Below are 27,632 nucleotides of genomic sequence, written 5' to 3'. Positions count from 1 at the left end.
TGTAAATTAGAAAATGCATGTAAAAAGGCCTGGCCCACAGTGAGGGCTAAATAAATGTCCGCAATTATTCTTATCTCTGAGTTTGATAACCGGTTTGGCAGAGACGTACATAAATCGAGAAAAGGAAAGAATGATCAAAGGAAAGAATTTCTTACAAGAATGGAAAAGATCAAGTCTGAGGATTCAAAAAGGGGCTAATCAAATCAGAATCTGAATTCTACCCTCCTCCCCACATTCACTAGATATTTAGCATTTTTCTAAGATTGACCCTATAATTTGTAATTTCATGGGCTTCTAGTCTTCTCTACTTCAGCTCAGTGCTGCGTCCTTAACGCGGAGACTCACCAATGACAAACATCGCCACAACACATAACTGGGGCAACTTGAGTGTTGCCAGGCCTGGAGTGGGAGCACTTGAATTGTCGGGCGCGGGTTTGGACTGGGCAGGGGGGGTTACGACTCCTCCTCCCCCTCCCCCTCAACCACCGCAGCCGGCAGCTCCCCCGCCTCTCCCCAGCCCCCTTCTTCCAGCTCCCGAGCGCCTTTCTCTCTCGGGTCCGCCCTTCCTCAGGGTGTGTGAGCTGGGCGCAGGAGGCGGGCTCAGCGCTGACGGGCTGCGCCTCTGCAGCCAGAGGGAGGAGGGCGGGAAGGCGTGCGGCGGCGGCGGCGGCGGAGGAGGAGGAGAAGGAGGCGGGGACTACGCCGGGCCGTAGCTGGCGCCGAGAGCGGTGGGAGCGGAGAGGGTACCCGGCTGGCTCGGCTGGCGGCCTCAGCCCGGATCTCGACGCCGCAGCCCTGCGCCTCCCGAGCCCTTGTCTCAGTCTCCGCGACCCCAAGCACGGCGGAGGCGGCGGAGCTGTGGGCCACTGGTAGGTTGCACGGGGACGGCGGTTCCTTCTGCAACCTTTTGTGCTGCAGAAAAGGTGGTGGTGGTGGTGGTGATGATGATGGGTGGGTGGGTGCGTGGGTTAGGGGGGTTGCCCCAGTCATCGATCCTCGGTGCCAGCCCCAGTCGTGGCGCCGCCCCTTCCTCCCTGCCTCGTCTCGGGGCCGGGCGCGCGGTGCCCGCGCGGTGCTGAGGAACCCTGACTGGGCGGGCCTCCGGGATGGACGGCGGGCGGCCTCAGCGGCCCTTGGCCTCGGCGGTCTGGTCCCCCGGCGCCCGAGCAGGGGGGTAGAGTCTGGTGGACTGGGTGGGGCCCTGGCGGGGTGCCGGGAGCCCGCAGTTTCTTGGCCCAGGGTGGGGTCGGAGACGCCGTGAGTGTGAAGCGCGTGTGAGTGAGGGTGCAGGGGCGTGCGCCCCCGTGTGCGCGCGGCGTGCGCTCGCCGGGGAGGTGCGGGACTCGACGACCCATTGCGCGTCTCCCGCGGTGCGGCGGTGCGGAAGTCGGCGCGCGTTGGCGCGCACGCTGGCTCATCCGCCGCCGTGGCCTCATCGCGGGGCAGCGGGCCTGGGGGCCCCATTGAGAAGTAGGTCCTTCCCGGGCCTGCTGCGCCTCTGGCTGCCTGCCCGGGCTGCGCGCCGGGTGCGACTGCCCGGGCCAGATAGCACCTCGGGGCAATCCGTGGCAGCCTTATCTCGCCTGCCCTCCTCGTCCGCGCAGCAGTCTGGGGGGCGAGGCCGTCCGGGAACCCGCAGCCAGCGCCCGCTGCGCGTCTGCCGGTTTGGCGGGGGCGGGCAGACCGGCCGTGGCCGGGGGCGCGCGTGTGGATTCGGGCCGGGTGCTGGCCAGAAGCGAAAGCGGCAGATGTCCTTGGGCATCGCCGCCCTCGCCCCACCTGTCGCGGGTGAACTTTGGGCCAGGTGGGAAGCGGAGGAAAGGGGTTTCCGGGCGGGCGGCAGTCAGACCTTGAGAAGGCGGCCCCATTGTGAAGCTGCCAAACTCTAGTGGTGGAATCTGCAAATCTCTGCCAGAAAGGAGATGGGAACACGAAGGGAATGATGGCCCTGTCCCTTTCTCCTTGTAAATGTTCCACATCCTTAGGGTGTCTCTGCTTCTCCAGCCACGCCAGTTTGCACTCGGGTTGGTTACTGATCTGTGTCGAGCCAAGATGCTGAGTGTGTATGGCTGTGGCGCACAGGTTAACACTGGGACTGGGAACTTTTTAATCATTCGAGGAAAGAGGAAGAATGGAGGCAGTAGCATTTTATAGCGTGCTCGCTACTCCTAGCCAAAAGAACAGCTCTTGCACAACATTTCCGACGTTTCTAGACTCTTCATTTTACATTGTTTTTCTCAGATAAGCCACGCTACAATTCACTAGTAAGTTGCTTTATTTATTTTTTTTTAACCCTGTAGAGCAGATTAGACACTAAGGAGATAGAAATGACCTCTTCCCAAAGTTTATTTTCCCAGTCATTTCAAAATACAGTATTGGTTATTATTGTGAAGCTTTTGGTACTTTCTTAATTCAAGACCATGATTTACGCTTACACAATTATACTTAATGAATGTTTCACAGATTTCTCAATGTTTTTATTATGTAACTGTGTATGCATTATAAACTTAATAAAATGACCAGCATGAAATATAAGGATTAATGATCCCGGAAACCTCTTGATTTGATAAGAACTGGTGTTTAGAATATGCTTCTGTCAACATTTTAGGCTATTTAATTGTAAATTAGACTGTTTAGTAGTATCTCTTCCAGGGTATAAGACAGAGGGTATTTATTGACCTTACATAATGGTCAGTGACTTTGTTTACTTTCTCTGTATAATTTTGTATACTTTGGAGAGCTAGTGGGCACATTAACCCTTAAAAGTATTTAGTGTGGTGGGAGTAATAAAACCTTATATACAGGATTAAATCTTTTTTTTTTTTGCTGATTTATATCCTCTGGGGGAGAGCTCTGATTTCGTCACCAGCGTATCAAAATAAGTTCTTGGTTTTAAGCTTTCATCTGGAACGTTAGCCGATTCCACTGTGTACACCTGCCCCATTTCAGTTATGTTTCCTAAAGGGCAAATTTCTTGTAAAGACTGCATGTAGACGTGCAGTTCCAGTTACTGTCAGTCATATTTGTAGTGAAACTGAATTTTTTTCTAAAAGTAGAAGGATGATTTCACATAATGATAAGCCACTGGTAATTTCTTTAATTTCTACTAGTAGAAGTAGAAAGAAAATGAATGCTGCCCTTTAAGGAATTTACTATTAAAAGAACTGATATTAGAAAGAGAAACACATTTTTTTCTTCTGAACCAATTATGGGTTGTCTTTCCAGGTTGGTGTGGTTAATGATTTGTTTGTAAGGTCAAGGATGGTTTCAGAAAAGTCACACCCTACTTAACTCTTCTTAAAAATTATTGAAGATTTAGTTTTTATGAGTTGCAAGTGGAAAAGTAAGATGATTTTAAAGTAACCTTTAATACGAGCACATAAGTATAGCTAAGCATTTTACTTTCATTGTGAATGTTGTACTTTGGCAGTTAAACCATTTTATTTCTGCTCAGTGTTCTCTTACTTGAGAGTTTTTTTTTGTTTTTTTGGGTTTTTTTTTTTTTTGCGGTACGCGGGCCTGTCACTGTTGTGGCCTCTCCCGTCGCAAGGCACAGGCTCCGGACGCGCAGGCTCAGCGGCCATGGCCCACGGGCCCAGCCACTCCGCGGCATGTGGGATCTTCCCAGACCGGGGCACGAACCCGTGTCCCCAGCCTCGGCAGATGGACTCTCAAACACTGTGCCACCAGGGAAGCCCTTGAGAGATGTTTTAGTCCTCTTTTTTTTTTTTATTATTAGAGTAATCTCTGAAACTGTTGGTAGCAAAATATTTTCATTAGTCTGAATGGAACTTTTAAAAATTGCTATTTTTTGCCAAGTCCTTTTCCACTATGTGTCTCTCCTCAAATAGCCACTCTGAGGAAACTACCTGCTTCCATTTTTTTTTTTTTCCTTCCTGTTTTGGGAACTAGAATTAGAACCTGTAACTTCTCTACCAATTTTCTTTGCCTGAAGTTTATCTTTCTTTTTGTAATATAACCTTTAATGATTTGTGAGATTTATTTACCAAAATTCTTGAGGGCTATATGCTTGCCTTCATATTTATAACCTTATGATTTTTGGAAGTGATATTTTGTTAATATTTTTCATATTGCTATTTTGTTAATGGATCTATGATGAAGCCAGAGATTTGTGGCTTTTTTGTGTGTAGGGATTTTGTGTGGGCTTGAAAATTTCCATATGGAGCTTCTATATTTGGGGGAAAATCACTCCCGTTAGGTTCCCAGTGCCATTCAAGTTTACTGTTATATGTGTTAGATTTATGTATTTCCATGTCTGTCTGTCTTCCCCTCTTGTCTGGTCTCAGGCTTCACTTTTTATATTTGCACCAGTACCTGTACAATGCTGGGACACAGTAAGACCCAAGAAATATTGTTGAATGAGTAAATGAATAATTGAATGACTGAGTGGATACACCCAAAGAAGTACTACTCAGAACTGTAAAGAAAGCCACTATGCAAGCAGAAGGGTCTTTCTTTCTTTCTTTTTAAATTCATTGCCTTTCCATTGTTACATATTACTTTTGAGTAGGATGATAATACAATTAGCAAACTGGGACAGGTTTGAGAGATAAAGGGGGTGCTGTAAATAATTATGCCAGGGCACTCACTGGCTCTAAACTGAGACATATGATCACCCGACTTTTGAAGGACATTCTTCTTTATTTTCCTGTGATGGTATCTGTCACCTTGCCTGAGAAAATTTGACACACTTGCTAGTTAATGTTTGCAGACTTTTCTGTTTGTAGAAACTTCATTTGCAGTCAGATGTTGGGTGTCTTTTGCTTAGTCACCCATGGCTTCCCTGTCCAGAGGCCTATGGGTAGCTCTTGACCAGGCTTAATTTTTCCTATTTTCATTGCTTACAGGATTATGTCACAGGACTTTTCTGCTTGTTTCAGCTGCTTATAGCTGGAAGCATTATGTACTCTAGCCTTTGCTCTGTTTACTTCCCTTTGTTTTTTTTGCTTTTTGTTTTTAATTAATTTTTATTGGAGTATAGTTGCTTTACATTGTTGTGTTAGTTTTACTTCCTTTTGTTTTTTATGCAGTATTTAGTCCATCTTGTAAGAATTTCACATGAGCTCTTTTCCCTTTGGCTGTTTTTGAGAGAAGATCCATTGATACTTTGCCAAAGCTTCATGTTCAAAACATTGGCCAAAATCAATTGCAAGTGCTAGATATTTATAGATTTTACAGTATCCTAAAAGTGTTATTTGGAGGGTATATATTTTGGGGACTTTTGAATTACAGTCTTTTAGTTCTTTCTAATGGGAGATGAGAATAAAATCCTTATTATAATTTTTACTACGTTCCTTTATAGGAAGTCTCTTAAAGAAGCTATATTCTTATACTAGTTTCTGACCTCGTTCCTTTTATTTTAAAATTTTTTCTCTTTTTCACCATCCTTATCATCATCATCCTCTTAGCACCTGTGCATGGATAACGTGCAATTACACACCAAACAGTAAGCTGACTCATAAATGAGTAAAAAATGGAACAGAGTTCCTACACCTTGGTTTCACCCTGTGTTGCTCCTTTGGACTCTGTTTGTATTTCTGTTTTTGGCTTGGCACTGGCATAATAGGGATAATTAGTTACCACACTTTGTTTACTATGAAATTACAACCATTTCCTAGACTTCCACATCAGCTCTAGTGCAAGAGTTGGATAATTACTTTAAAGCTCCTCTGCTTTCAAATCCAGAATGAAGTTTTAGGTTGATTTTCCTTTTAGTATTGAAAAAATATTGGAAAAGATATTTTTCCAATGCATTTAAAAGCTTGAAAAGAAGGACATATCACCAGAAACATGGTGCAAATTATATGATAGTTTGAGATTTTAGACTGCTTTATAAAACTATTTATTTAAAATCAAACAGTTTTTTAAATTTTTTCTAATGTTCCTTTTTCTGGGTTTTCAGTCTAGATTTCTAAAAGTCTAAATGAAATCTATCTCACTTTGCGATAGATGTAGCCCTGAAAAATCAAGTGGAGATACCTTTCTGTATCTGGCATCCAACCATATAACTAGCAAATATTGGCTGATACATTTTTTCCTGGCTTAGAATTTTTGATTTAAAAAAATCTTATAAGGTCTGAGGAGAAAGGGTCTATGATTTAGAATGGTTTTGTATAAGACTCTCCTGTATGTGCCTTAGAATTTCGACATTTTTCACGCTGGAAATAACCCTAGAGTTAGTAATTAAAACTACCTTCCTCCAGCTGTTTCACAAATGGGGCAATAGAGCTTTTAAATAAAATAACCCTCCATACATTTAAGATAGGATCCCACTTACAAAAATTAATATACATTTTTCAGGAACATGATTATTGTGTAAAAAGCTACACACCTGGGCTTATCACTAAACAGAGCCATGTGTGTGTAAAGTGATGTCAGTGGGCTTTGGAAACAGACAAATTGGGGTTTGGAGTTTTGCTCTGACTTTCAAATAGTATTACTTGATTAAATACTTTAAAACGGGGTAATATTTTCCTGATGGGACTATATAGTTGTTAAGATTAAATGTTATAAATTGCATATAGGTTTTGGCTTGTAGAAGGTGCTAAAACTAAAAAAAAAAAGGTTTTAAAAATTTCCCTTCCCCATTAAAAATCCATTTACTTGAATAAGAAATCAATTTGAACTTTATAACATTAGGATTGGGGAGATTCTTTGGGGGTAAATTATGTTAAATAAAAATTATTGTTAGGTAACAATTTTTGTTACACTGTAATTCATTTTATGTTAAAACCAGAGGCTTCATTGGTGGAACAGACTTAATTATCTAGGTTTCTTGGTTACCCAATTTGAAAATAGTTTGTGACAAAAAATGAAAGGAAAGGTGTCGAAACTAAATCTAAAGAAGTTTCAAAGGTCGATAATCATGTTGGTTTCTAAGAATGATAGTTCTGGGTGTGTTAGCTCCTTCCAGGGTCCCAAGTGGAGGAAGCATGTACCTTTATTAATTCAGTAATAATCCATTTCCTTTGGATAAAACTCTTATGTGCTGGTTAGAAAAATAATGAATAACAAATCTTTTTGGGAATGAGTTGAACTGTTGCCACTTCAGGCTTTGTGCACTTACATAGGTAAAATGAATCTATTCAACTCATTTGAGCCACCATCTGCCCCCAACAAGTTAAGCACAACAGAAAACCCACCAACCAAAGAAACCTTTACAGGTGGAAGAAACTTTGAGTTTTCTTGGTCTTAAGAAATTAACCCAGTTAATTGGGGAGGTACAAGATAAAGATAGATTTTCTTATACATTTGTCCCCAAGTAAGAGGTGAAAGGCACAGAAGAGATGTTAGAAACCGTAAGCAATGTAATAACTATAAAGAAGTGTTTTTGAGTTGTTCTTTTTTAAAAAAATGTTTTTCCATGAGCCTTTCAATCATTTGCCTCAGAGCAGTCTTAGGGAGGATTGTTGCTATTTTATGGCTAAAAAGAGTAGACATCAAAAATTAATTGCATAATAATAACATCACACATTCGTAAAGGGGTTTGCAGCATGCAAAACAACGTTCACCTACTTCTCATTTGATCCACATAACAACTTTATGAGGGAGGAAGGATGGAATTGTCCTCATTTTAAAAATTGCTACTTATGCCAGGTCAAGAGGCAGAGTTCTTAGCAAGGAAAGGTCTAGGACCTTTTCCTTTGACCCCAGTCTCAGCATTATATTTTCCATAGGATACTGCGAATCTTTTGAACACATGAATAGGATTTGGATGGTGGAACCAACATTTAAACCCCTAAGTTTTCTTGGCTCTTCATTTAGCCCTGGTGGCTACTATTAGTCTCCAGGTAGAGGTTAAGCAACAGAACACAGAGAAACAAGCATGATAAAATGTTTGAGGTTGCATTTAGCTGAACAAACTCAAAATTACTTTAATTAATTAATATTGTATCCTATGTAACCTGTACCTGGTGTTAGTATCTCCTGCTTCATCATGCTTTGCAGTTAGAATTGACATAACTGCTTTATAAGTTGTGTTACTTGTTAAATTAAAGGTTTATTTTTATATTTCATGTTTAGTATCTGGAGTAGAGCAGAAAAATTATTATGCCTGTGTTCCCTTGGGACTCATTGGAAATTGTACAGTGACATCTTCTGGGATTTAGGCTGGTGAGTTATATTTTGCTTTTTCTGTTTGTTAACCAGTTGTATGAACATAATACTATAATGTGATTTAAGTACTATATAAACCAGATGAATATGAAATGTCAGTATATTATTATAAATATATATAGTATAATTATGAAATTTTTAATAGTGAGAACTGAAATTATTATTACTGAATGCTAACATTATTATAATTGAAATGTTTGACTTTTTGAGTAGATTTTCCTTTTTTTATTCTTGTAAGATAAAGGAGGTCTTATGGAATAATATTTTGAAATATAGTAAAGAGATAGTTGCTCTAATTTCAGGGAAATTTTAGTAAAAATGTTAATCTCCAAAAATTGGTGAAGTAATTTGCAGAAGGATTGGTTGTGTATTATACATATAGAATGGCAAACAGGTAACTGAAAGGAATATCATTTTCACTTAGTCGTTTCTCAGTTTACAGCAAGTGTGACATTCCTTTTATCACACCATGAATTTAAACTGTTAAAAATAGGCAATGCTGTTGTTGTCTTTTTTCAGTGTGTCTGTGTACCTGGCTGACACAGTTGTCCATGTGGCTCCAAGTCTTTGAAGGGGAAAAAATTTAATAATGACCTTTTTAGCATTTAAAAATTTATATTAGTGTGAGTTCATGCTTTGGTATGTTATTCTACTTGCTCAATATCTTTGTAGGTCCTGGCTTTGGACCACGTAGAGTGGTTATAATCTTTTGAAAAAGCCGTTTCATAGTAATCTCCAAATTAGAAGTCAGCAGTAGAATGATTCAAAAGAATGATGGGGGGAAAAACAAACAAACAAACAAAATGTTGTTTCATTTAATAGATATAACCTGTCAAATTTATGGAATGTAATTTAAGACACTGAAGAATGGAAGCATAACTAAAGTTTTCAGTTTTGAGGAAAAGAGCAAGAAGTTTGAGAACTATAGGTACAAAGTACTTTTAGAGGCTATTAAATAAGAAATGATGTGGCTGGGTCATTAACTCATTCAATTGAAGTAAAGCACAAAACAAGGAACAATGAGTAGAAGCTACAGAAATGTGTGTGTATCTCTCTCTCCATATAGCATACATATATGTGTACATATGTACATATGCATAGTTATAGATGTACTTATATATGTAAATGAAAAGACATTCTAGCAGAGCTGCAAAAGGGGAAATGAACCAACTTGAGAGGTGGTGAGTTACCTGTCATTGAAGGTGTTCAAACAGACTGGACAACCGTTAGATTCCTTTGGATTCTGGGATTAAACAGTATAAGAAGGATTTTTTTTTTTGGCCACTCTGCATGGTATGTGGGATCGTAGTTCCCTGACCAGGGATTGAACCCGTGCTCCCTGCATTGGAAGCATGGAGTCTTAACCACTGGACTGCCAAGGAAGTCCACAGAAGGATTTTAAAGAATTTTAAAATTTGGAGGAGCATCAAAAACTTGGTGTGACAGGCTTATTTATTTTATTTTATTTTTTGGGGGGGTACGTGGGCCTCTCACTGTTGTGGCCTCTCCCGTTGCGGAGCACAGGCTCCGGACGCGCAGGCTCAGTGGCCATGACTCACGGGCCCAGCCGCTACGCGGCATGTGGGATCTTCCCGGACCGGGGCATGAACCCGTGTCCCCTGCATCGGCAGGTGGACTCTCAACCACTTCGCCACCAGGGAAGCCCGACAGGCTTATTTTTAAAGTCAGGTTTATTGAAGTATAATTTATATACAGTAAAATTCACCCTTTTAAGGTGTATAGTTTGATGACTTTTGACAAATGTAGCCATTTGTGTAGTGTCAATGTATAGAATATTTTCATCCCCCCCACAAAATTCCCTTGTGCTCCTTTGTTGTATGCCCTCTCCTCCCAGCCTCAGCCCTTGGCAGCCATCGATTGATTTCTGTCCCAGCAGTTTTACCTTTTCCAGAATGTCATATAAATGGAATCACAGAGTATATAACATTTTCTGTCTGCTTCTTTCACTTAGTGTAATCCTGGTTTGTTCCTTTTCATTGCTGAGTGGTATTCCATTTTATTCATGAACCACAGTCTCTTTGTCCGTTACCCTGTTGGTGGATGTTTGGATTGTTTCCAGGTTTTTTTGTGGTTATGAATGAAACTGTCATAAACATTCATGTTCAGGTCTTTGTGTGAACATATATTTTCATGTTTCTTAGGTAAATACCTACAGGTAAGGTGGGTGGGGTTGTTTAATAAGCATTTATTTAACTTTATAAGAAATTGCCCAACTGTGATCCAAAGTGGCTGTACCTGACAGAGGCTTCTAAGAAGCTAAAATAACTGTAACTATACCAAAGTATGTGCAGATGAAGAAGCCCAATTCTCATTCAGTGCATAAATTTATTTATATTTTATATCCAGTTTTAACAAGTTTGATTAGCAGATGTTTTTTAAGCACAGCAGTGGATTAGAAACAGTAAATTAGAAGGCCTTAGGGATAGGTTGTTAGCAGTTGGAAGCAGCCAAAAACGATACTCACTAATGTGACTATAATTACTGATTAAGGAAAAGAAGGCAGGAACTTACAGGAGTGAAATTCTTCTATCTGTTAAGTTCTATGTCTATAAGACGAGTTCCCAAACATGTCTGCATATTAGAAGCACTTGCGGTATGTTTTAAACATGTCAGAGCCCAGGCTACGCCCCAGATGATTTAAATCACAGATCTGGGATAGAGCACAGACATCAGTATTTATTGAAGCTCCTTGGATGTGTCAGTGTGTAGACAGCTTTGGGAACCATGTGCTAGAGGCACAGCATGATGACATTGAAGGAGAACTGGACTTGAAGCCAGGAGACCTGGAACTGCACACCTGGCCCTGGGTAGGCCCTTGCCTTCACGGCTTACATGTCCTCTTCTCTGTAATTGGATGTTCCGGGAAAGTGAACTCCTAGATGACTCTGGCACTAAAACTAGATAGATCTAGATATCACTGGACTGATAATGGTCATGCTTAGGAAGGACTCCATTTCCCAAGGAATGACTCTGTTCTGAATGGTTCGTTTCAGGTACCTCTTGAAAAAGATTTTGTTCACATGATATTTTTGTTCTGTATATTTAGACAGTTACATTACATCTGTTTTGTCTTAAATTTTGTTGCTATGTGTTGCTAAAAACAGTTCAAGCATACTGGAGCAGTTTTTTGATTACTGAGGGTGACTTTTTTTGATAAGCCTGATTAAAAAAAAAACACTCCCAGAATGCAGTACTTCTCAAAATAATTCTTTGTATAGTAGTTGTGAAACTTATCAGCTATTTTCAGAGCTGGTCTAAGGAGCTGAGGCATCTAGGTTATATTTTCAAAATGTTGCTCCTGGTGCCAAATGTATAGGAAGTTTGGCCTCTTGGAGGGTGTTCAGAGCTGAGTAGATTCCATGGTCACATTCTTTTGAACGTGCTGGTCTTGATGCATCAGGTTCCCCTACATGTGTGTTGTGGTTTGGACTTTTTGCTTTAGTTTCAGCTAAACTTCACAATTGCATGCTGTACCCAATGTTTTAAAAATGTACACTGTGTACATTTTCCTGGTAAATATTGAAGTGTTTCCTTGTTTAGCGTTGTCTAGTTTTGAGTCCTCATATATTTCAAAGAAACAGAGTGGTGCCTGTGAACATTGCCAGGTCTTCCGTATGCTGTATAAATATACTTGAGTGCCACTGTTGCTGATTGGATTGTGAGGGAATTTGATATTGAAGACCCTTAGGTGTCATTTAAAAAAATTACAGTTGTTTCTGGTACTTGTTTATGAAACTCAGTTATAAAAGCAGTGTTCAACTACAAGTTGACTTTTTTATGCTTGTTGCATTTTCTGTTCTAGACTCTATTCCACAGAATATTGCTGCTTCTGGTATCATATTTTCTGTTTCCAGTTTTTATTTTTGCTTTAAACTGCATATGAAAGGCATTAATGGAAACAGTAAGGGTCTCTGTTGTTGGTCTCCAATTTGTAGTGCTCTGTGGTGCAGAAGTTAGCAGTGGGCCTTGATTTCTCGGTTCACATTTATTCTTAAGGATGCAGTGGGCGTGGTGCCTGTTGCATATATACCTGCAATATTTACAGAGAGTGCTTTGTAATTGTTTATCTTGGCAGTATGTTTTTTTGATACAAGTTTTATTTTAGAATATAAAACAAAATGCTTAGTCATGAATGTTGTTAAAAATAACAAACCCATAAGCAGAGTTTTCATGGTAAAATACAAAGAATATACTGCTAACACAGGCTACATCCAATGTAGTCACGATAGCCGAGTTCCCTGATGAATGCCTTTAATAAGAAATTTTGCAGTGAAAATTATTGGACATTCATATATGCTGACTTTGAGACCTTTCGGTCTTTATTGTCTTTCACGTCACCCCCATTTTTTTAGAGAGTACTTCCCCCTCTTCAGATGGGACAGTACCTACACTACTGCTGCCCATTAAAAAGATAAGTAAACGTTGATTGTGTAACTGCTCTCAGGATCTTGCTCCAATATTTAAATCTACTCAGGAAATTTTCGGCAATTTAATAGCATAAAAAGTTTTGTTTTCGGTCACATTGAGGAGTGGAAGGTTATGCTGCTTAGTCAGCACTCTACCCAGCTAAAAATAAAATATTTACTTGCCAATCAGCCAGCTTCCACATAGCTTTCTTAGTGCCACACAGTAGATGTTCTTTAGAAAGGCAAAATATAAGTAAAAAGGATCATTTTTTTAAATCTGTGCAATTTGCTGAGTCCTGTTTGCACCATTCATATTCCTACATGAGTGTCAAGATCTGAAGATGTTCTTGTATATAGGACAGTATGCTACAGAGACCATGAAAGCACCTCAAAGAACTGTTAGTTTTGAGAATATGCAATCGTTTGGAACAGGAGTACTGATGTTTTATAACTAAAAACTGCAGTTTTCCAGCCCTTAGAATTACTCATCAGAGGTTCAGCAGGTAGCAGCTGTTATGTGTGTAATATCTAAAATGAGCTTTTTCATGTTCCAGTACAGCAGGACTCTCATTCAGAAGTGTTACATAGAGCATTGATCCTTACTTAGTTCCTAGGTTAAATATTTTTGTTAGAGGATATTAGAAATGCTTATTTCTTTAACTTTCTGGTTAAGTAGTGTTTTCTACAGGGAGTGTGTTGTTTACATTAGTAAAGTGTAGTAGGTGTCTTACATATGGTAAGTTTTCTTAAAGTATGGTAGGCTGCTTGGTTGACATTTCCAGAGTTCTTAAACTACATTTTCTGCTGAACAATCTAGGTTAAATCATTGTCTATCAGGTTAGATGTCTGAAGAGCCTGTTGGATAGTTTTGCCCAAGCCAGGTGATATTTTTTATGGTGTTTTGGCTGCTGGAAACTTAACCAGTCATAGTTACTCATCTAACAGAAGTGTCTTTTTCTTGTCACACCAAATCTTGACCTTTATACATTGTCTCACTCACTTTCTTCACTTTTCTAATTTTCTAGGTACTTATTTTTAAGCTGGTATATAATTTCTTTTTCTCTCAAACCTTTGTATCCTGCCATTCATTATCCTCAACCCCTAGAGCTTCTAAGTATTCCTCTTGGCCTGCCTTGATGGAGCAGGATTGACTTAGTGAGGGAGCAAACTTTTGATGATTGCATTGACCAGAGAAGCCTGTGCCCACTCTTCTTTCCTGTGACTTTGCACGCTGTTAGCTCGCTTAGCAATTTTTATACTAAGGGGCAAATAAGATGACTTCCAGCTTAGCCTCTTTTTGAATTATCACCCAATTCAGAATGGGTGAAGTGTGAATTCATGAATTTTAGGAAGTTTATAATATACCAGGGAATGCAGTAAGGTGACTGGTGGAAATCCATGGACTGTCATGGACTGCCAGATTTGGAAGAAACCTAGACTGGTTTGTCACTTAATGTGGACTGATGGCTTGAGTGTCACCACCTAGGTAACTCCCCTTGGGTGGTCCCCATCTCCTCCACAGCCCTGATTATTTAGGTTTCACTGACCCTCCTCTCCTTCTCTTTCAGAATGAAGTATCAGAGAAACACTTCCCGCCTGTAGCTGCCTGTCAGGTTAGGTATGTTGGAGGCCTTGGATCTGTCCTCTTGTGCTCTTTCTGGACTGCAGAATTAGTGGGAAAGGAAGGATTAATTTGTCATTTGGCTTAGAGTAAACATTTGTTTGTTCAGCATAAAATCTGATGAGGTTTCATATGGCCCTCTAAAGTTTATTAGATGAGAAATCTTCAGGTTTTTTGCATGCATATCAACGTATGCATGGTAGTCACCTCCTATTCCCATCCTCTCAACAGAGAAATAAATTATACAATTAAATATAAATTTATTTTTACATTAATAAAATAGAATAAAACCAATTAATTTAAAGCTAGAAGTGTTGAGGGATGAAGGTATTTTGGTTAAATTAAAATTGGAAATAGTCTAAGATTTAGAGTAAAAAGTAAGTAATAAGCAAAACTATATGGATCCCTTTGACATTTACTTTATCTCAGGAATCATTCTTTTTTTTTTTTTTTTTTGCGGTACACGGGCCTCTCACTGTTGTGGCCTCTCCCGTTGCGGAGCACAGGCTCCGGGCGCGCAGGCTCAGCGGCCATGGCTCACGGGCCCAGCCGCTCCGTGGCATGTGGGATCCTCCCGGACCGGGGCACGAACCCACATCCCCTGCATTGGCAGGCGGACGCTCAACCACTGCGCCACCAGGGAAGCCCTCAGGAATCATTCTTGATATTAGTTTTCAGTTGTACTAGAGATGTGTGGACCATAGTGAGGACAGGATGGCATCTGGTAACTTCTTCATAGTCTTGGTTTATTTATTTTCTAATGAAGGAAAAGAAAATACAGCATGCAAATGAAGGAATAAGGTTGGGACTTTTTTTTTTAGCTTTCTGATTGCTTAGATTTTGAATGAATACCCAAATTTTAGAAAATGATTCAATTAGGAAAAGGTTATTTGTTTTACAAAGGGATTCGTGAGAGTTATTTAATATAATAGCCTAATTCAGTAAATATTTAATCTTAAAATCACATTTTTGGACATGTTATTAGTTGACATCGTTTTAATTAGTGATCTGAGACATTTAAAGCTGTGCTACCTACTTCTAATTGAAGATCAAGTAGAGGTAAAGTTTATCAGAAGTGACATTGTCACTCAGTTTCCCTTGGATTTTATTTTCCAAAATTCCATCTGCAAGTTCCTAGGAACCTGGCCATTGTCTGTGGTACTTCTGGTTGCTGGGGTTTTCCAAATATGTAATGTGATCATTGTGATGAATAATATTAGTATTCGTTGTGAATTGTTCTGCCATTTACCAGACTATTCAAAAGTGCAGTGTCTTAGGTGTTGCAGAATAAAATAACTGTTAAATCTGTGGTACATTTTAGGATTAAATAGTCAAATAACATTTGATTTTTATATATGTTTAATATTAAAAATGGCCTGATTTACTGGATTTAGGATTAACTTTTAAACTACAAAATGGTTTTCTTTAAATAATTGATTGGAGATATGGAATAAAGAACATTTACAAGGTTTGTGGGAACCTTCCCTTAAGACTCCTCCATACCTTAAAAATTTTTTTAGGTCTAAATTGGATTCTTTGGAGAAATTGATCAGCTTTTATCTTTTATTGTATGCCCCTTAAACACAGTTGAAGAGTTAATTTTTTTTTTAATTAAAAAATTTTTTTTTACATCTTTATTGGAGTTTTATTGCTTTACAATGGTCTGTCAGCTTCTGCTTTATAACAGAGTGAATCAGTTATACATATACATATGTTCCCATATCTCTTCCCTCTTGCGTCTCCCTCTCTCCCACCCTCCCTATCCCACCCCTCCAGGCGGTCACAAAGCACGGAGCTAATCTCCCTGTGCTATGTGGCAGCTTCCCACTAGCTATCTACCTTTCGTTTGATAGTGTGTATATGTCCATGCCTCTCTGTCGCTTTGTCACAGCTTACCCTTCCCGCTCCCCATATCCTCAAGTCCATTCTCTAGTAGGTCTGTGTCTTTATTCCTGTCTTACCCCTAGGCTCTTCATGACATTTTTTTTTTCTTAAATTCCATATATATGTGTTAGCATAGGGTATTTGTCTTTCTCTTTCTGACTTACTTCACTCTGTATGACAGACTCTAGGTCTATCCACCTCATTACAAATAGCTCAATTTCGTTTCTTTTTATGGCTGAGTAATATTCCATTGTATATATGTGCCACATCTTCTTTATCCATTCATCTGTCAATGGACACTTAGGTTGTTTCCATCTCCTGGCTATTGTAAATAGAGCTGCAATGAACATTTTGGTACATGACTCTTTTTGAATTATGGTTTTCTCAGGGTATATGCCCAGTAGTGGGATTGCTGGGTCATATGGTAGTTCTATTTGTAGTTTTCTAAGGAACCTCCATACTGTTCTCCACAGTGGCTGTATCAATTTACATTCCCACCAACAGTGCAAGAGGGTTGCCTTTTCTCCACACCCTCTCCAGCATTTATTGTTTCTAGATTTTTTGATGATGGCCATTCTGATCGGTGTGACATGATATCTCATTGTAGTTTTGATTTGCATTTCTCTAATGATTAATGAAGTTGAGCATTCTTTCATGTGTTTGTTGGCAGTCTCTATATCTTCTTTGAAAAAATGTCTATTTAGGTCTTCTGCCCATTTTTGGATTGGGTTGTTTGTTTTTTTGTTATTGAGCTGCATGAGCTGCTTATAAATTTTGGAGATTAATCCTTTGTCAGTTGCTTCATTTGCAAATATTTTCTCCCATTCTGAGTGTTGTCTTTTGGTCTTGTTTATGGTTTCCTTTGCTGTGCTGAAGAGTTAATTTTAAAGTTAATTTTTATGTTGGAAATGTTTTGTGGATTCTTGTGAAATTGTGTATGATTATTTTTATTTGCTTCATTATGTTGAGCTCTGTATTGGATTTGCTTAATAATCGCATCAAGGAATAAACTTTGTGTGATTGAAAGGAGCACTGCATTTAGAGAAGTATTGCTGTTGTTTTCTGTTAACGCTTCTCCATATGAACCTTTCAGTAGTCCTTCAGACTTTAATTTAACCTGCCTTTGAGTTCTTGAAGGCAGAGAAGTAGTAGTCATTTCATGCTTGCTGTGGAACATTTAATAGACATAGATAAAAATCTGTCAGATGTACATTGGTTGTTTTTCCGGCCGGTGTTACTTCTTGCTCCCTGAGCCTTCTCAAACCACCCAGCTTGGCCCGAGGCTCTGATCGTTACACTCTTCTAATCTGAGTCTGTCTGCTTTTAGGAGTGTGCAGACTGGTGCCTAAAATGGAAGTAGATGTTAATGGAGAGTCCAGAAGTACCCTGACCACCCTGCCCTTGCCCGTGGCCGAGGTGAGCTCCCCGGGAAAGGCAGAGGTGGAGAAGCCCCGCTGTTCCAGCACTCCGTGCTCGCCGATGCGCCGGACTGTGTCAGGCTACCAGATCCTCCACATGGACTCTAACTATTTGGTTGGCTTCACGACTGGTGAGGAACTCCTGAAGTTAGCCCAGAAGTGCACAGGAGGTGAAGAGAGTAAGGGAGAAGCTGTGCCTTCCTTGCGCTCCAAACAGCTGGATGCAGGACTTGCCCGTTCCTCTCGTTTGTATAAAACCAGAAGTAGGTACTACCAGCCGTACGAGATTCCAGCTGTCAATGGCAGGAGGCGAAGGCGGATGCCCAGCTCAGGAGACAAGTGCACTAAATCTTTACCTTATGAACCTTATAAGGCCCTCCATGGGCCTCTGCCTCTCTGTCTTCTTAAAGGTAAGAGGGCTCACTCCAAATCTCTGGACTACCTCAATCTAGATAAAATGAACATCAAGGAGCCAGCTGACACAGAAGTGCTACAGTACCAGCTTCAACACCTGACCCTCAGAGGGGACCGTGTGTTTGCTAGGAATAATACATGAGTGACTTGCAGAGGATGTAAACCAGTTTAGGTCAGCCTACACTTGGCTAGAAAATTCCACTGTTGTACTCTGTACAGGACTCTTTACATTATAGATGGTTAAATCAGCTAAGTGTTCCTGGAACATAAAAATTGGATCAAATTTTGAATACAGGAATGAAATCACAGGTACTTGAGGTGAAATCATTCTAGAGCACGCAACTGCAAGGAAAACAGAATGTTGACCATTAGTTTGTATCGCTTTTTAGCTGGGAAAAAAAGGCTTTGGTACAGTAATATCGTCTTTAAAATTCTGATACTCAAATTGGAAATGTTATCTGCTTGGTTGTTGCTGACTTGGTATGATTCATTAGAAATTTATATCTTAAGTACTCAAGTACTTCTTTAATCTCTGTACTTTACTATAAAATATATGTAATGATTTGTTTTATGAAATTTAGAACTTGAAGATTGCTAAATTGGACCACGTTTTATTTTTAAATATTGAGTTTAAATATTTTATAACTGGTTTTGCACTGAAAAAAATTAACATTTCAAATTGACAAGAGAATAATCTTTCTTCACTTGCTTCAATAATATTATTGAGCAGTGAATTTTTTATTTCCGCATGGAAAGTTATTGATCTCTATGGCTGTAAAATATTTCTTTATAGCGTTATTAAAGTGTGTCTTAATAAAATTAAATTTGGGATACAAAGTATTTATTTTACAATGGGTGGGGGGAAACTTTACAGGAAAGTTTCAAATATGAAGTTTTCATAAGTTGAAAAAGTTTCCTTAGTGCTTATTTTCTAATTTAAAATTCATCTGGAAGTTTAAAATGGAAAGGATTCTTTAAATTGTGGATTATAGGCATAATACTGATTGCATCTGAATGTTCTGTAAGTGAATGGAACTCTCATAGAGGAACTCATGATTTCTACTCTCAAATGCTTAAACTAAGTATGAAGTGATACCATTCAGCATGGCATCGGGTCATTTCAGTTTTAGTTCTGTGCAGCACAGGCACTCATTGAAATTCCACTTTCTAGGATTAGTGCAGGAGCCTAAAGTGCTTCTACAGTTTTAATGGGTTAATCCTGGATTACTTAACAATTTATGTCAATTGCACTGGTTTAATTTGTTGCTAAAGAAATAATGCCCTGGCTTTAGTAACAAATACAGCTCAACTATTCTTGAACATATTTTGAAAAAAAAAAATGTATGTAATGTACCTTTTGTAAAAGTTTCTATTTCTTTTTTTCTTTTTTGACTCTTGAAGGTGCAATTTATTACTGAATTGGCATTTCTGGCAGCATAGACCTCCTTATTTTAAATTTTATTTTGGGGGCTGTGAGTTTCTAAGGTGTTAGCAATCTTGCTTATTAAATAAGAACACCTTTTAATTAAATGAGTGGGTCATTCCTGGTGCAGATGTGACTTTTCTTTGGCCAGAATGAATGACAAACTATTTAGAGCAGAATAAGTATTAGGAAACCCTAGGAACTCTTAATCAACGTTGATTGTACTTCCACTGAGGCAAATCATGTGAAAGAGCTTCAGGGAAGTTGGCCCATATCTTACTGAGTTGATCAGATTTCTTGGTGGGCTGGAAATTTTCAGCTATTTTACATTTTAAAGTAAATTGCACCTTTGTAACATATTGTATTGACGAATGATCACTAAGATTAACTATATCTATACAGTCATTAGTTTGACAAGAAATAGAATCCTGTCAGATGCCAAAGAGTTGGGATTTTTACGTTTAATGATTAAACACCATTATTTATTGATGACTTACCCTGTGGAACTGTATTATTTCTAACTATGAAATAAAAGGGTGATATAAACACACATTGTTGTGTTGTGCTTTAACGAGGTCCATCATCAACAGGCCAGTTACTGTTCAAGGATTCACCGAAGCAGTTATTTTTAGATTCCATTTTTGTTAAAGAAAATAAAATAATAATTTTGCATTTGGTGCTCGTTCACATTTCAAGGTGAAGGATGTATTCATGGCAATGGTATGTGTTGAGTCACACAACTGTGTGACTGAGATCTGTCTCTGCCCATGCGCCTACATAATTTCTTAAGCTAAATAAAAATATGTAGCTATTCCATTTTGTTTTTAAAGACAGGTGTGAAACTCTGCAGCAAAAGTGAGGGGGGGGTTAAAAGTTTGAGATATATTTTCTATTATGTGATTAGTAAATATATATAATTTAAAGTTTGGTTTCCTAGAAAGAAAGTTTCGAAACTCAGGGTCAGTGGTTTTCAGAATGTGTTGGCAGAGCCCCTTCACTAGCTCAGTCTTGCTTTCCCTACACTTGGTGCTTATGCTCCAGTAGTAGGTAGTGGTATCCTATCAAGAAGAAAGGTTAGGGAGGATCTCTAAGCTGGGGGGAAAAAAATCACATTTTCTTTAGCCTTTTAATATGGTTTCTATTTTTAAATTCTTTTCCCCTCCATTTTCATTCAATTTGATATTCTGTGCTAAACAGGGCATACATTTGGCCGTCATATACCTGCTGATATTATCTTAAAATACATTGCAGTATCATATAACTTTAATTCTTTAATTCTTAATTCTTAATTCTTTAATTCTTAGGCTCAGCTGCTGCATTAAAGTAGCAGTAGAGTTCAGTCCTTGCCTCAGTCTCAGGTGAGCTTCTTTTGCTCCTCGACTTTTGCTGCATTCGTACTTCTGGTTCCAGGGCTCCCAGCATCGGCAGTCAGGGAAGAAAAGACTCTATGGCGATGGATTAAAATGTAAACCTGTTCAGATCCCCATGTCTTCCTGCCTCTGGCTCAGCTAGGCTACTGTTGAGACCCATTGAGTCCTCTCCATCGCCCCTTGTGCCCTTTAATGCCCAAGTGTGGCTCGCTGTGTCTTTTCCTTCCCTGAGATGTTTATTTAAATGATTTCAATATTTGAGGTGTGGGAGCTTTTAGAAGATTCTAAGTGAACTTTTAAAGGCAAATCGGCCTTTCACTGAAGAAAATATTACTTGAGATCTTGGGAAAAGCAACCTATGTTTACTAATTTTCTCATTCTTACATACTTTTGTCTTGGAAGGGCTTTTATTCCATTATAGCCGTTAAAATTTTTTTAAGGGAACTTTGAAATGACTGTGGCCTAAGTGGTTTGTTCTCAGTCATGGAAGGGAGAAGACAAGTCTGTCAAGCATAAATGGCGTAAATGCTCTAGAAGAGTTGGAGTGGAGAGAGAGCAAGGATGTACGTCACTATAATGCAGAGAGGACAGCAAGTATTAAGTAGAATTGCCTTTTTACACAATGGAATTGGATTAGGGTAGCGGAAATTGATGAGGAAGATTGCCTTGGAAATATAATAAATATGATTATAAAGCTAGAAGTGGAGGTTGTCAGCCCTTAAGGATGCACATTCTACTTTGCAGTGTGCTTTAGAATTATGAAATGGTTCTTGTGATACATTACATTAGAAAAAAATTCAGGATTTTTCTGGCTGATGAGAACACTACTAGAAAGAAATCAAAATAAGAATGGGTTTGATACGTTATTTTGAGTTTGCTGGGCTCACAGGTCACTTCTTTAGTTGGGGGGAAAATGTTGAATTTGTATTCTTGCCACGGTAAAATGACTTTGTGTAGGTTTTGTTAAATTATTTCAGAGGAAAGATCTGAAACCAGATCTCCTACATGTTGTCACCCCGATCTTGGGGTTGTCTTTGATGTACAGATTTATCGGAGAACACAGGATGAGAAAAGGGAACTCTTTAAACAGAAGAACGCAACATCTACTGGAATGAAAGAGTTGCTGCACAGACAGTGGAATCCTTAAGTGATCCTGGCTGGGGTTGCTTCTGGAATAAAGAGCTTCGATGCTTTTGCTTTTGTGGAAAAGTTTAACGGCACTTTAAAAGTTGCTACCGAAAGCTCTCGAGAAAGGGTTCTTACTGTGTGCCGGTGCAAAGAGGGAGGGGAACACTGGGTCCATGATGTTGACCTTTAAGTCTAATTCACCGGGAAGAGTATTCTTCACCAAACTTTTACGTAAAAGGCTTATATGTGGAAATATATATTTGGAAGACCTTGAACCCTCTGTGCCTGGTCTAATGCTTCAGTTAGGGAAAGGAACTTAAGCAGTAAGAAGTTCTTGAACTTAATGAAATTCAGATTTTGGCTCAGGGTTTAGAGTGGAGGTGGCAAATACTGAGCATGCATACCACCATGCTCCCTACCTGTGCATGTGGCAGACATCACTAATCCATTATTAGTATCAGTGTACATTCTCTCTCTGAGTCCATATGTGACCTTATTATCTTTCTTAACCCAGCACTTTAGGCAGCTGCTAGTGAGTTGATCAACATTACAGTGAAGATAAAACCTGTTTGCCCACCACACCCTCTGCAGTGGGTTATAGTGTGAATTTAAAAATGGTCTGAACGTTTTTTGAGGAGGCCATTCTGGGCCCAGTCTTCTAACCAGAGAACAGAGGAGAATTCAGAAGGTGCCTACTGAGAATATGCAGGCATTCTGGGGACAAAAGGGATTAAGATGGATTTCACCTTCAAGGACATGCCTGTTATTGGGAGAGGTAGGGCAAGGTAGCATAAGATGTATGCCAAGTGAGTGTTTTGTAGAATAAATATTAATTTAAGAGAGGAGCTTAAATCCTACGGGACTGAAATCTGAGAAGGAACTTATTCATTTTTCTGTCAGTAGCTTGGCCTATATACTGAATGTGCTCACTTAACATTGCTGTCTGTGTAGAAAGTGAAAAAAAGTGACTTGATGGGGAAGTTTGGGGAGATGAAAAATATGGGGAAGGCAAAATCTTAAAATAATTGAATCTGAGAAGGGTCAGGGCATGCCAGTAATGTTCAGTGGTTACCTCCACCTTTCTTCTAGGTGGCCTGCTAAGATGGACTGACCCACTTTCTAGAAGAGAAGAGTTAAGGTGGTGGGGTAGTTAAAGAACTGAAATATTGGAGTTGGGGACAGGGGAGGTGAGACCTATGAGAGAATAAATGGATATTTTAGTGATTTGTTTTCTCTTGCATGGCCCTTTATCCTGGCGTTGGGGGGGGGGGCGGTGACTGAGAGGTTTGCTTTAATTATTTAGGGTCTGAAGTACATTTAAAAATGTGTATTCTTGATGTAGTTTGTGTAAGAAATGAAACTACTATATGGTAAGTGTTTTGCTCACGAAGTTTCCTAATACAGATTGTTTTTGAAATGACCACCTGGAACCCTGCATTTTTGGTAGATTTCTGTATTTTACTTTCTAATGTTTATAAAGTTTGAGTTTTGTTATTCTGATGTTTCACATATATGTTTAGTGACATGCTCATCTAATGAGAAATTGATGCAGTTATGGGGGAAATGTTTAAGGGATTAGGTATTTATAGGAGTGAATACTGTTTTCTGGCAGGCCACATAAGGTAATCCACTCATCGTTCAGAAAGATATTCTCTAAACGTGACAGACTGACTCTTTTTTTAAGGGCAAGAGCACACATTACATTTGGTATAACATTGCCTAACTACTTTTTTTTTCACCAGAAATTCATTTCTTAAATGCTTGCTAGATCAAGCCTTCAAAGTAAATAGGTGGGATTGTGAATTTTTCCTTCAGATTTTCTTTAAAATTTTCCTTTTTTTTTGAGGAACCTTTTGACTAGAGATGCCAGAGAATAAACAATTGAAAACATGACTTTCCCCACTGGGCCGGGTTACTCTGTTTAGAAATTATAGGAAATGCTGCAGATGATAATGGTTCCTAATTTGTGAATAGAAAAGTTGTAAGAGCTATCTCATTTGTGTTAGGCTAGACTTGTGGTGTGACTAGTAATGAGAGAAGGTTCCTTTGTATATTGACAACCAGATATAGTGATCTTATAAGGCTACAAAGAGAATGTTCAAAGAACTATGATGGATTTTATATAAGGTGTATAAAAGCAAACAAATCCTTGTTTGAAATAGAACGATTGAGACGAATCTATTATAACTTATCTGTAGGAATTAGTGCTCCTTCAGATTCATGATTCAACCTTTATTTCTTCATCCACCAAATATTTGTTGTGATGTATTATGTGCCAGGCACAGTAATAAGTGATGGGAATACAAGGTGAGTAAACACAGAAACCATAGTCAAGAACAAATAGTTGCATTTTAAAATGAGTGGTTCTAATTAAATACAGATTTAAGATTTTTTTGAGCACACAGATGAGAAAGTTCCTAATTCTAGCTTACGTGTGGGGAAAGCTTCACTAGGGAAGCCATGCTTGGGTGTGGAGAGTGAAGAGAAATCTGCCAGGTGGGTAGGAGAGGTGAGGACTTCCCAGGCAGAAGAGAATGGCTGAATGGACAGCAGTCATATATCTTTTTAAAAATCTCCAGCAAAGGAAATCATGCTGAATCACAACTGTAGTTTAACCCATGTTTTCTGGTGAAGAACTTAGCAGTGAAATTTCCAGTCATGGTTCTTAAACTGGCAAACAACATTTTACGGTTAGCATTTCTCCTAATTCAACCAATTTTTTACTGTAAAGTAGCTTCTCCAGGCTCATGGACCCTCTCATCTTTTTTTGACTTTGGCAGCCCGGAGGCTTCATAGATATTAGCTGCATCTGTGCCTGGACGAGGAATAAGCATTTTGGTACCAAGTAGCCAGTTTCAGGCCCTGTTTGGGAACATAGCTGGAAACTCTGTGTCCTGAGTGGAAGTCCAAGATGCTCCTACTGCACAATCAGCCTGGTAAGAAGAGTGGGTAGGGAATCTAGCTGGCTTTCTCTCTCCTGCTCTTATTCTTCAGTGCAAAACAGAATGAATGCCCTGCTCTGCAAGCTCCAGAACTTATCCTTAATAAATTCTCTTTTAAGGGAATTCCCTGTCAGCCCAGTGGTTAGGACTCTGCACTTTCATTGTTGAGGGTGCAGGCTCAATCCCTGATCAAGGAACTAAGATCCCACAAGCTGCGTGGCCAAAAATAAATAAATAAAAACAAATTTAAAAAAATTGTCTTTTAAGATTAAAGGATGTTGTTTTGGGAAACAATACTCACAGCTCTAAGGTTTTGGGCAACTGCATCAGTAGAAACGTACCTGCTGTAACCACTCCCAGAAATCTCTCCTGCACGTGTCTTTCTAGGACTTAAAAGTACTGTTTGCTGAAGGAGAGGGGAAGAGAAGTAGGTGGAAATGTCTGGGAGCGGTTATTTTTTTTAACCTAAAGAATTTTTAATAGTTAACAGCTTATTTCTCAGTTCCCCTCTCTTTGCTTTAAGGAGCCAGCTGTAAACAAAGAAAATACTAAACAGTTAAAATGCTTGGCCCTTCACATAATGTCCTGTAATTGTGATCATCTTGATTTTGTGGTTTTAAAGATACCCACCCTGGCTCTACCACTTATTTGCAGGATGTGGTTGATCATGAACCTTAATTTCATTTTTTTAAATAAAATAGGAAGAATAATTTTTACTTTATAGTTGAGAATATAGTGAGAATTAGATATAATACATGTAATATAAAATGCCTGTCACATAGTAGTTGCTGAGTAAAGTGCAGCCATCGGCAGTAATAAAATGTCTTTGAAACCCTGATTTGCCGTATCTTCATTCACCCCATAACTGCTTTAAAAAGGTTCTATATAGTGATATAAAAGCACTACATTTAAATTCAAGGTTTTTGGATAAAATATTGCAAAATCTCAAACGTGTGTGTGAGTGTAAGTTATGGGTGAATATATGTTGCCCCTCACATGCAATTAATAAAGTAAATTTGTGTTTTCTGAACTGTGAACATCCCAAGCAGTGCAAACATGATCCACCTGGGTGAGGGAAGAAAATATTAGACTGCTTTTAAAATATTTAAAATTTTATCCTTAAAACCTTTTTATTTGTTGTATACCTCATGTATGTAGTTTGCCATATAATAGTAATAGTTTGTATAATAGTAAATGCATGAAATAGATGAATAAGTATACATTATATTGGAAATATCAACTCAGTTTTTTTTAAACTTTTTTTTTTAACTCATGACCATGAGTTTGAAAATCGCTGAATAGCCACATCCATTATATCCTGAAAATTCTTCTTGTTGAGGTCAAAATATTTTCTTAGAATTTTATCTTATTAAATGTTTGAACATGGCCTTGAGATTTAGGAAGATTAAAAAATAAGAACCATTTAAAAATATTTGTGGACAGTTTTATTTTGATTCTTATTCTACATTTTTTTGCTAGTAATTTTCTATCCAGTGCAGTAAGTTCCTCAATTTCTTGGATTTGCTTTCTAGTTCCTAATTTGAGGTCTTGATACAGTTTGGGAAAGAAAAGATAGTAGAAGAGAACCCACTTGTCTTGATAGGTTTCTGAAGTTTGTGAACCTTTTCTTGTGCACATGTTATATTTTTGGTTAGGGACTTCCGAACCATGTGGTGAAATATTCGCTGAACATCCTACTTTCAGAATCCATTATTAGTGCCTCGAGTGAGATCATGTTCTTGGTGATGGCTGTTTAGTCATGTCTTTTAAGAGCATGATACTGCTTTGCCCTGCAGAACTTTTGACTTCTCATCCCACAGTTCTTTCAGGCAGCCATCTCTGATAATTTGAAGAGCTTTTTTTAAAGAAGATTGGCAGAATTCCTAATCTCATTCTTTGGCGTGTGACACCCTTACAGAATATGTCTCCCCAGTGGTCGATTTCTCTTCTGCTGACAGCTAAATTACTCATATGATTAGTGTCCTATCCTATCCTGAAAAAAAAAAAAAGAGTAGAGTCAGAGACTGTGTTCTGATACATTTTGTTGTCAGGAACTTTGGCAACAATGACAGAAAGTGTCTAGAAGGTGACTTCTTCCTCCCACTCATCTCCCTCTCCAACTCCTTGCCCTCTTTCCCCTGTTGCTGCTGCAACTTCTAAGAACCAGAGTTGACCCCCACCCTCTCTACGCCCAGGCTGCTCCAGCTCAAGGCACGGAGTTAGGTGTGGTCCATAGCGCTTCCTCCAGGTAACCTACACTATTCTCTCCATCTTTACCACCGTCCTGCTCTCATCAAACTGTACAGTGTAACGTACCCCAGAAACAACTACAGTCGTCACCCCCTCAGCCACGGTTTCCCTTCCCGCATTTTCAGTTACCCGAGGTCAACTGAGGTCCGAAAATACTATTTTTATAATTATTTTTATTGGAGTAAAATTGCTTTACGATATTGTGTTAGTTTCTGCTGTACAATGAAGTGAATCAGCTATATGTATACATATATCCCCATATCCCCTCCCTCTTGCATCTCCCTCCCACCCTCCCTATCCCACCCATCTAGGTCGTCACAGAGCACTGAGCTGAGTTCCCTGTGCTATACAGCAGGTTCCCACTAGCTATCTGTTTTACACATGGTAGTGTATTTATCTCAAACCTAGTCTCCCAAGTTCATCCCACCCTCCCCTCCCCACCGTGTCCTCATGTCCATTCTTTATGTCTATGCCTCTGTTCCTGCTTTACAAATAGGTTCATCTGTACCATTTTTCTAGATTCCACACATATGTGTTAATATATGATATTTGTTTTTCTCTTTCTGGCTTATTTCACTCTGTATGACAGACTCTAGGTCCATCCACATCTCTACCAATG

The 27,632-nt window shown here is 39.2% G+C and overlaps 1 protein-coding gene across 5 annotated transcripts; it reads left to right on the top strand.

Moving 5' to 3' along the window:
• Positions 1 to 679: 679 nt before the first annotated feature.
• On the top strand, positions 680 to 26,275 carry MACIR (macrophage immunometabolism regulator). 5 transcript variants are annotated; one of them, XM_027100448.1, is made up of 5 exons: positions 697 to 869; positions 8,044 to 8,133; positions 14,132 to 14,181; positions 17,396 to 17,896; positions 24,602 to 26,275. In XM_027100448.1, exons 4-5 carry the CDS (start codon positions 17,419 to 17,421, stop codon positions 24,622 to 24,624), a joined length of 501 nt encoding a protein of 166 aa, XP_026956249.1. In that variant the 5' UTR covers positions 697 to 869; positions 8,044 to 8,133; positions 14,132 to 14,181; positions 17,396 to 17,418; the 3' UTR covers positions 24,625 to 26,275. The 5 variants fall into 5 exon arrangements, with proteins under 5 accessions (XP_026956240.1, XP_026956249.1, XP_026956247.1 ...); XM_027100430.1 differs by lacking the exon at positions 24,602 to 26,275 and having other exon boundaries at positions 700 to 869; positions 17,396 to 19,873; XM_027100434.1 differs by lacking the exons at positions 697 to 869; positions 24,602 to 26,275 and adding an exon at positions 2,002 to 2,264 and having other exon boundaries at positions 17,396 to 19,873.
• The last annotated feature ends 1,357 nt before the right edge of the window (positions 26,276 to 27,632 follow it).

Source organism: Aethalodelphis obliquidens, unplaced genomic scaffold, assembly GCF_003676395.1.
Source record: "Aethalodelphis obliquidens isolate GAN/ISIS:26980383/991018 unplaced genomic scaffold, ASM367639v1 scaffold4, whole genome shotgun sequence".
Classification (NCBI taxonomy): domain Eukaryota; kingdom Metazoa; phylum Chordata; class Mammalia; order Artiodactyla; family Delphinidae; genus Aethalodelphis; species Aethalodelphis obliquidens.
Note: the sequence above shows the minus strand (reverse complement) of the source record. Positions and strands in the feature narration are given on the sequence as shown.

Coding starts and splice junctions, on each gene's coding strand:
- MACIR (XM_027100439.1), top strand. CDS start 17,419: ATGGAAGTAGATGTTAATGGAGAGTCCAGAAGTACCCTGACCACCCTG.